The 9,353-nt window shown below is 44.0% G+C and overlaps 1 protein-coding gene across 1 annotated transcript in view; it reads left to right on the forward strand.

Annotated features, from left to right (window-relative positions):
- The first annotated feature begins 1,030 nt into the window (after positions 1 to 1,030).
- b4galt1l (DP-Gal:betaGlcNAc beta 1,4- galactosyltransferase, polypeptide 1, like) overlaps positions 1,031 to 9,353 on the forward strand; it is a 48,212-nt gene continuing 39,889 nt past the window's right edge. The window contains exon 1 of the mRNA XM_080774627.1: positions 1,031 to 2,121. Within this exon, the coding sequence (XP_080630753.1) occupies positions 1,728 to 2,121 (394 nt within the window). The 5' untranslated portion in view covers positions 1,031 to 1,727. The remainder of the gene's footprint in view (positions 2,122 to 9,353) is intronic.

Below are 9,353 nucleotides of genomic sequence, written 5' to 3' on the forward strand. Positions count from 1 at the left end.
TCTTAAGAGTAGGAAGTAATGCAAAGTTTAAGACTTTATTAAGACTTGTATATTGTTTTGTTCTTGTGAAGCAATTGTTTTGGTCCTTTCTTTTATTGTCTCCACCAGGCCGAAGGCATGGGGAGAGATATATGTTTTGCACTCAACCAAATGTTGATATATCCCACCCTTTTCACATTGGCCTGTTATAGCGCCACCAACAAGTGTTTTTTTGCTAAACACATTTTTGGAACAAAATGCCTCAAATCATCCAATTGCCATCAAAGGCATAAGAAGAAATGGCACCTTTTTCACATTGGCTTATTATAGGCCACGATCGACCTGCCCTGGTGGAGACCTGTGCCTTTTTCTAGTTGTATGTTAATTTGTTTGAGAGAGAGAGAGAGAGAGAGTCAGAGAGAGAGAGAGAGAGAGAGAGAGGGGAAGAGGGGGAGGAGTGATAGATTTCACAACATTATAAAAGACAATTATAATATACATTTGGGGAACTAATAATCTCTTAACTTGGGCCAGTTCAGCTTGTTTAAGGTAGATGGGAGTTTTAAAAATATACATTCACGAACCAGAACAGCTCCTGTGTGGTTTTAAAGTAAGTTATTAATTTTATATTATATTATATTTTTGGACACATGGCTCTGTACCCCATGACACCCCCCCCACCCCCCTTCCCGGAAGAGCAGACAGCTGCGTCAGACGCTGATTGGTCAAAATGTCACACAGCTGGCGAAGCACAGCCGGAAGACAGACTCTACAACACAATAAAATCATAGCTTTAAAATAAATATTTATAATACCCCCATAATCGGATAACCCATCGTAAAAAGAAAAAGGAAAAAGAACGCCCTCTTTTCCTTGAATAAACAATGTGTCTCAAATTCGAGAGACTCTATAACACCCCCACGTAATGTTTAAAAGCATTCTTATTGTGAAGTGTGAGCGGAAGTGCGGTGTGTACACACCGTGTGTGTTGTTGACTCACACTTGGAAGTTGGCCTGAAGCCAAACAGCCAGAGGACGAAGACAAGAGAACAACCAGAACAGGAGGAAAGTTTTTAGTTTCCTTCTTTTTTTTTTTTTTTTAAACAAACCTCTATAATTTTCCACAGCTCATGTCAGCATTTTTTTTGTTTTACATTAACAACAACCGTATAATAACGGCGAGGTTTCTTTAACGTGCCTTTTTTGTTAACCGTTAACTTTATCAGTTTAGTACTTTTCTTCTTTTTTTTTTAACCGTTACATCTCCAGCACTGCCGTTGGTTCAGGTTAACTTGCTGGTTGAGTTCCGTAGCAACGATTAGCTTTAACGTTAGCTTTTAAAAAAAAGAAAAAACGACTTCTAAGAAGAAAAAACCCGAGAAACGAAGCAACTATAGCAACAGGAAACAGAGACAACCACATCAATAAATAATATTAATAATAATAATCATCGTTGTTGTTGGACTGGACTGGACTGGATGATGATGTGGACATTATGGACTCTGTCTTTTCGGGGGAGTTATTGAATATTATTATCTGTTGTTGGGTAAAACAACGATCGAAGCGACCCAAGTTCAGGAAGAGGAAAGTAACGGACGTTAATACAAAACAAATAAACGTTTAATTTCCACCATTCGAGCGGATGTTTTTGACATTTTAACTTAGTTTTTTTATGCGTGTTACATGGACACAATAATAAGACATTTATACGAGGTGATTTGAAGCATTTATTTGGGGGGGTCAACATCATGCCGGTGGGTGGTGGTGGTGGTGGTGGGGGAGACTTCAGTCTGATCCACAGGACGTGTAAGCTGGTGGTGCTCCTCTGTTTCCTCCACATCTCCGTCACCCTGGTCTTCTACGTCAAGTCTCTGGACATCAGGTTCGCCTTCGTGCCCAACTCCGGGTCCCCTCACACCTCCAAGCCTCCCTCCTCCAACCATGGACCCCCTCAGAACCTCAGCGCCACCAAAGACATTAAAACACCACCACCACCACCACAGCAACAGCACCACCAAAGTGTTCTTAGTTCGAGCCAAGGAGAAGAAGATACCAAAAAGGAGGAGAAGAGCTCTCAACAGAGTGTGGTGGCGGTGAACACCTTGCCTCTTGAGAAATGTCCAGAGAACTCTCCTCTCCTGGGTGAGTGTTATTGCTGTACAACAGTCACACACACACACACACACACACACACACACACACACACACACACACACACACACACACACACACACATATATATATATATATATATATATATATATATATATATATATATATATATAGTGTACAGTACACAGTGTTCTATATCTGTCTGTCTGACTGACTCTCAGGGCTGCCGACATTGGACTGTGTGAACACAGCAGATTTCTTTTTTTGAGGGGTGTGGGGAGACTCCCCAAGCTTTTGATTGATTGATTGAAATAAATGTATTAACAGTTTGCAGAATTACAGTACATTTCGAGCACAAACTCAATACAAAGACTGTTAACTGTGAGTGGACGACCCAATTAAGCATTACACTTGTTTACAACGGGGTCCACCATGTTCAATTCATCAAAACATTTAGAGACGTACAAATCGACACTTCTATATAGTTAAAGTACAGAACAGGAATTCATCATAAAGTAAGCAAAAAGGGAAAAGAAAAATATACAGTGAGGGGAAAAAGGGGGGGCGGTGGGGGACTCCCCAAGCTGGGGGTCTCGAGTCCACTGGACCCTGGAACCCTGTGTTCTGGTGGGAGTTTGATACTTTTTTTTGCTTCTGATCAAGCAAGTTGCTTGATCATCATTGATTGAAAATCATTGATGGCGTGTACAGTTGTCATTTGATGACATTAAAGCCTCTCAGACCCAGCAAAACTAAAGGATATTTTGTTTTCAATGACACACAATTCCTAGCTCTGGTCCATAGCTCTAATGCGTTGCGGATTAGAGCTATGGACCAGAGCTACCGGGCTGACTACAGAGTTTAAAAAAGAAAGTGTGGTTGAAGTTGTTTGGGGGTAGAGTATTGATTTGTTAAGTCAAAGCACACAGTCAAATCAATAACTCAATAACAAGAGTGCAGGTGTAAATGTAACCAAATGGACCAGTAAGGGTTCAAGTGGACGAATTAAATACACATGCCGGTTCTTTTTTTCTTTCTTTCTTTCTTTCTTTCTTTCTAGCAGTTGCCCACTGAAAGTGTGATGTGTGAGGAAATGCCGTTTGAGGAAATAGAAGTGCTGACTGACTGATTTGTATGTATTAAATGGAAAGTGTTTTTCCATGCACTACTAGTGGCAGACAGTATTTATGTACATAATACATCATTGTTGGTCTGGTCTTGCCGGTCTTGCCACCATGTCTGGGTCACTAATCACTGTAGTGTAACTAAGTGTAGTGTGATGGAAACAAACGACATGTAAATATGGCGGTGGCATTCCTGATGTCATGCGGCCAGCTGTCTAGTCTGGTACAGAGCGGCCATAGAGTAAGACAGGGTTTTACCACAACTCCGTTCACTTCAGGGGGCCGGTCCAATGTCTTCTACATAGACTTCTATTGGCGAATAGGGACGCCGGGAGTTTAGGGCATGCATTGGAGTCTATGGGCTTGCGGGGGTACGTGAGCCACGTGACCGGGCTGTTCTCTGCCCCCTCAATGTCGTAACTCTGTCTATACTCTATGGCTGTGGTCTGGTGGTGCTCAACCTGAAGACCTGTCTGTCTGTCTGTCTTCTTCTGCCAAACATTTGCAGTGCTGGTAATACGAAGCCAGATTCACACACACTCACACAGGTTGCATGAGAGTAGGTCACCGTATGTGCTATGCAAACCTTTGCACAGATTTGATCTTTGGTTTTACAGCATTGGTGCTGACAGCATCTTGGGTGTGACAGACATGATGTCAGGTGGTATGTTCAGATCACATGACGCACCATGCCGTGTATAATCCATACTCTGTTACATCTGATAATCAACACAGTGGCTCAGGAGGTAGAGCTTGCGCTTTAGGAAGAACTGTGAGGTTCCCGGTTCGATCCCTGTGGGCTCCCCCAGAGTCGGTGTCGAAGTGTCCTCGAGCAAGACTCTGAACCCCTAATTGCTCCCGATGTCTAGGTTGGTGCCTTGCATGGTTTACTTTCCTCCACCGTCTATTGGCAAGGCCGGTTCTAAGGGGGGGCAAGGGTGCCCACCCAATCAAAGATTATGGAGTGTGTGTGTGTGTGTGTGTGTGTGTGTGTGTACAAACTACTGTAATGAAGTAATTGTTATTTTATTAACTGTCCTACGTCAAACTGTGAATATCAGTGCATGGTCAAAGGACGGCAGTGAAGCAAGACTTTTATTGCAGTGAATGGAATGAAGTTGGCACGGACGACCATCTTTTAGGGAAATGATACTGCATAAACAATGTAAAAGTATAAAGGACACTGTACTTTAATCATCTGCAATAAAAGCCTTTTGACCGCTGCTATTCACAGTTTGACGTAAGACAGTCATTAAATTGAAATGAACAAATACTTGATTACAGTATTCCATAATGCATTTGTTTTGGCCTTGCATTAACTTTATATGAGGCCACTGAGGCGCTGGACAGACTCTCAATTCAATTTATACACAGTATATTCTTTCCTTTTTCTTCTTTTTTCTCCATTCATTTATGATTTCTCACTTTTAATCAATGCTAAATATCTCTGTATTCCAATATTCCGGTAATCATTGCCATAGTGTGTTTATTTCAGTAGCAGGGGCCAGGGGCCTCCCAGTCTCCTGGTTCTGGAGGGGACAGGGGTGTGTTTATTTCAGTAGCAGGGGCCTCCCAGTCTCTCCACCTCCATTAGGGCTGGTTCTAAGGGGACAGGGGTGTGTTTATTTCAGTAGCAGGGGCCTCCCAGTCTCCCCACCTCCACTATAGTGCTGGTTCTGGAGGGGACAGGGGTGTGCAGACCCCACTGAAATGTGCGGTGCCCACCCAATCAAAAGTTATGGAGAATATTTATTTGTAGCCAATATGAAACAACAAAATAACAAAATATCAGTACCATTTATCAGTTCTGATTGGGTGGGCAGCATTTTTAGAGAAATTGAACCCATCTGAACACCGTTTGCCATAAGTGCTGTTAACCGACAGGAAGTGGCGTGCGACACTGGGTGGTGCTTAGTATAGAGCACCTGCCCTTTTGCCCTCTGGACAGCAATGTGCCCTTTTGAATGTTCGTTTTTTTTGTTTTGTACAGTATGTGGCCCATGATGACATTGATCAATTCTGGATTAAAAGCTTCCAATATATTATTTATGCCCCAAAATCTATAAATCTCACACACTATTAAGGCAACCGGTGGTTCCACGCGCTCCACAAGGTGCCCTTTTTTTTCTTCACTTGAGCACCTGCCCCTCCAAATGTCTGTGCACGCCACTGCCAACAGGGTGCGGATGGAAATTGGGTTACTATTGGTCAAAGAAGGAGAAGATAGATAGATAGATAGATAGATAATCTGAGATGATAGCATAGTTTTCTATGCATTTCGGGGGATTATTATGCTATGCGGTGTGTGCGGGATGCACCCCCATATATTCGTCCTGCAAGGCTACAGCCGGCCCTGTCTCCATCGGTGTATGAATGATCAGTCAGTCAGCACTTCTATTTCCTCAAACGGCATTTCCTCACACATCACACTTTCAGTGGGCAACTGCTAGAAAGAAAGAAAGAAAGAATGAAAGAACCGATGAAATGTGTATTTAATTTGTCCACTTGAGTGTGTGAATGGGTGGATGTAATGCACAATCTGTGATTCTGCGTGCGTGCGTGTGAATGTAATGCAGAATGCTATGTAAAGTGCCTTTATATAAGGCACTTATATAAATGCACCAATTACAAAACCAGGCGTTGTGAGCCCCTGTAGTAACTCTGTTAAATACTGCACACAACATTCTGGTGTAGCACCCGTCTATAGAGCGCCGCTGTCCCGCCCCCTCGAGAGACCCGGAAAAGAAATCCCTGTTCATTTTCCTCATAGACTTTTCAGAAAGTATTTATTTAAAGACGTTTACGCCGCGGACAAAGCCAACTCTTGTCGTGACCAATCATGACAACAAACACAATTCTTCGGGCCAAACAAAGAATTAGAAAGTAGGAAAAAAAAACGGCAGGTTACAACACTTTTTGTTGTTGTTTTTCCTTCTTTGTAATTATTTGTTTGGTCCAAAATATTGTGTGTGTTGTCATGATTTGTCACGACAAGAGTTGACTTCGTACGACGCTTTTAAAAGGTCTTTATATAAATAAGTTTTGAAAAGCCTGTGGAGAAAATGAACGGAGAATCATTTCCTGGGACACTCGTCGTTCTGAAAGGGGGAGGGACTGCGACGCTCTATATACTAGAGACTTCTGCAGCTGGGTTGGCTTCATTCAGGGTCCAGCATTCACTGCCGTACAGGAGAACAGACTGTACCGTTGCATTGGAGTCAGAAGCTGAGTTTGGCTTGACGGGGGGAGGTTGGAGTTCCATACGCCGGCCATTCACTCCCAGTGAACGGTAATGATTCAGTATTTGGCTAAGCCAGTTCTTCTCTCCTCCAGTAAACACACACGCAGTCGCAGATGGCTCCTTATCTTCCCTGTTTACGTTCCCTGCTATGGGAACCGCATTCAGACATAATCATAACTGTGGGGGCGGCAGTGGCTTAGGGATAGAGCGGTCGATGGGAAACGGAACGGTTCCCAGTTTGATCCCTGTGGGCTCCCCCAGAGTTAGTGCAGTCCAAGTGTCCTTGAGCAAGACTCTAATTGCTCCCGATGTGCAGGTTGTATGAATGTCAGTGTGTGAATGGGTGAATGTATGTAATGCACAATCTATGTAAAACGCAGCTATATATATATGCACCATTTACCATTACCCCCGTGACGTGCATATCTGCTAATTTCAGAGCATTTCGTGGACGAACATTTTTTGTCCTGGTTTAGTTTTTTTTATAGTTTAGTTTTCACAGTTTGTAGTTACATCCAGTATTGCATACTTTAACTTTACAAAGTGTGCTCCGGGGACCCCCAGGGGTCCCTGAAGGAGTTCCAGGGGGGTCCCCAGCTAAATGATAGTTTGGAACCAAATGGACCCTTATAGGTCTGTAACAATTTGGTTCCATTTGTACACTCTCAGAGTTACATTAAGTTTGATTTTTACAATATGTATTGGGGGTCCCAGAGATAGAAATGGCATTAAATACTGGGGCCGTAGCCTAATTCAGGTCAAACAGGGGGGCCCTAGAGCCTTATAAATCTTCTCTCATGGGGGTCCTTGGCATGTATTTACAAATGGGGGTCCGTGGGCTAATTAGTGTCATTTTGGGGGTCCTTGCCATGAAAAGGTTTGGGAACCACTGATGTATACAGTATAGTTGACATACTTTAGTTACATACACTACAGTATAGAGAATAGTTGTACATACATACATACATACATACATACTTGTCAGACACAGCAGATGTAAATCATGGATAAAGGAACCAACCAACGCCTCCTATAGCATCTAGTATCATAGCTGACACTGAGCTGGGCCTTGATAACTAACGTTTGTCCCAGCTCCTTTTGGAGAGGCCGGCCATTTATAGGCCCCTCAAAACCAACTGGTGCACATGCCCTAGGCTGTAGACCCCTCACAACCAACTGGTGCACATGCCCTCTAGGCTGTAGACCCCTCAAAACTAACTGGTGCACATGCCCTCTAGGCTGTAGGCCCCTCAAAACTAACTGGTGCACATGCCCTCTAGGCTGTAGGCCCCTCAAAACTAACTGGTGCACATGCCCTCTAGGCTGTAGGCCCCTCAAAACTAACTGGTGCACATGCCCTCTAGGCTGTAGGCCCCTCAAAACTAACTGGTGCACATGCCCTCTAGGCTGTAGGCCCCTCAAAACTAACTGGTGCACATGCCCTCTAGGCTGTAGGCCCCTCAAAACTAACTGGTGCACATGCCCTCTAGGCTGTAGGCCCCTCAAAACTAACTGGTGCACATGCCCTCTAGGCTGTAGGCCCCTCACAACTAACTGGTGCACATGCCCTAGGCTGTAGGCCCCTCACAACTAACTGGTGCACATGCCCTAGGCTGTAGGCCCCTCACAACTAACTGGTGCACATGCCCTAGGCTGCAAAAAAAACAACTAATAGTTTAACATCTGTAGTGTAGCTCAGTGAGATGGTCTGTTCTAGTTGTTGATATTTCAGCATTTTGGTTAGAAAGGCTTCCTCCAGGCTGTAGTCAAAAGGTACAGTCGACCTCCAGAGTGAACACCTCCTCTATGGTTTTCATTTTCCACAAAGACATCAGGGCTGTTAGCTGAAACGTTAGAGAACAAACACACTGTCATCACTGCACGCACGCACGCACGCACACACACACACACACACACACACGCACGGGGGGGGGGGGGCTTTAGACCGCCCCAGAGCGCTGAGTGAGAGACGGGGGAGGCTGGAAGTGACAAACCGGTCAGACTGGAACTTAACTGTAGTTCTGCCTGCTGCAACAACTGTTGCGATGTTTGGGTTTTTTATCTCTGAATAACAGGGGTCTTCATCAGGGAGTCTGGCACAGACGTCATCAATGTGTCCCCACGTGTCTGTGGCAAAGAGTAACCTCGCCTCACCAGGCTTTCCACCGCCTCGGAGGAAAGCCTGGTCTCTGTTTCAAAAGTCCGTATGATCCGAGCTGGGGCCGGATGATGTGGTTACGTCATGTTGTAGTATTGTTTTGTAGTCGCCAGACAGGATGAACAGACGGCGACAACTTCCTTTTCCCTCTCAATAAAAGCTCTCGCTTACGAGAGCTTTTATTGCTTTTATTCAAACAGGAAGCAACAAACAGCTTCCTGTTTGTTGTAGGCAAACCATTGCCTACAACATGACGTAAGCATATCATCCGGCTCCAGCCCGGATCATATACCGAAATGAAATGGTGCCCAGGCTAGGCAAAGAGTATAGGGGCCCTATCCCCGACCCCTTGCCTTTTTTACTATTTTGCTAAACATTTTCGAAGAGTTAAAATGGCCAGTCTACAAGCTCACAACGTGTCAATGTAGATTGGCTAGGTGATCTATTAAAAAATGTTTTTCAAAATAGTAAAAATATAATAATAAGGGTTAATAAGTTTAGCGGTGACGGAAATGGAGCCCTATTTTTTGTCAGTTGCTAAATCCCTTATCCCTAAACTTTTTTGCCTTTTTTGCTATTTTGGAAAACAGTTTAAACTAGAAAGGTTTTAATCGGATAGGTCCGGAGATTGTGGGCCAATTTTTACAAGCTCTACAAGCTCGTAGCGCGGCACCGAGTGCCGCGCTACGAGCTTGTAGATCTGCTATTTTTTGAAAAATCCTGAAAATGTGTCGCAAAT

This window comes from Protomyctophum bolini, assembly GCF_963924005.1.
Source record: "Protomyctophum bolini genome assembly, chromosome: 10".
NCBI lineage: Eukaryota > Metazoa > Chordata > Actinopteri > Myctophiformes > Myctophidae > Protomyctophum > Protomyctophum bolini.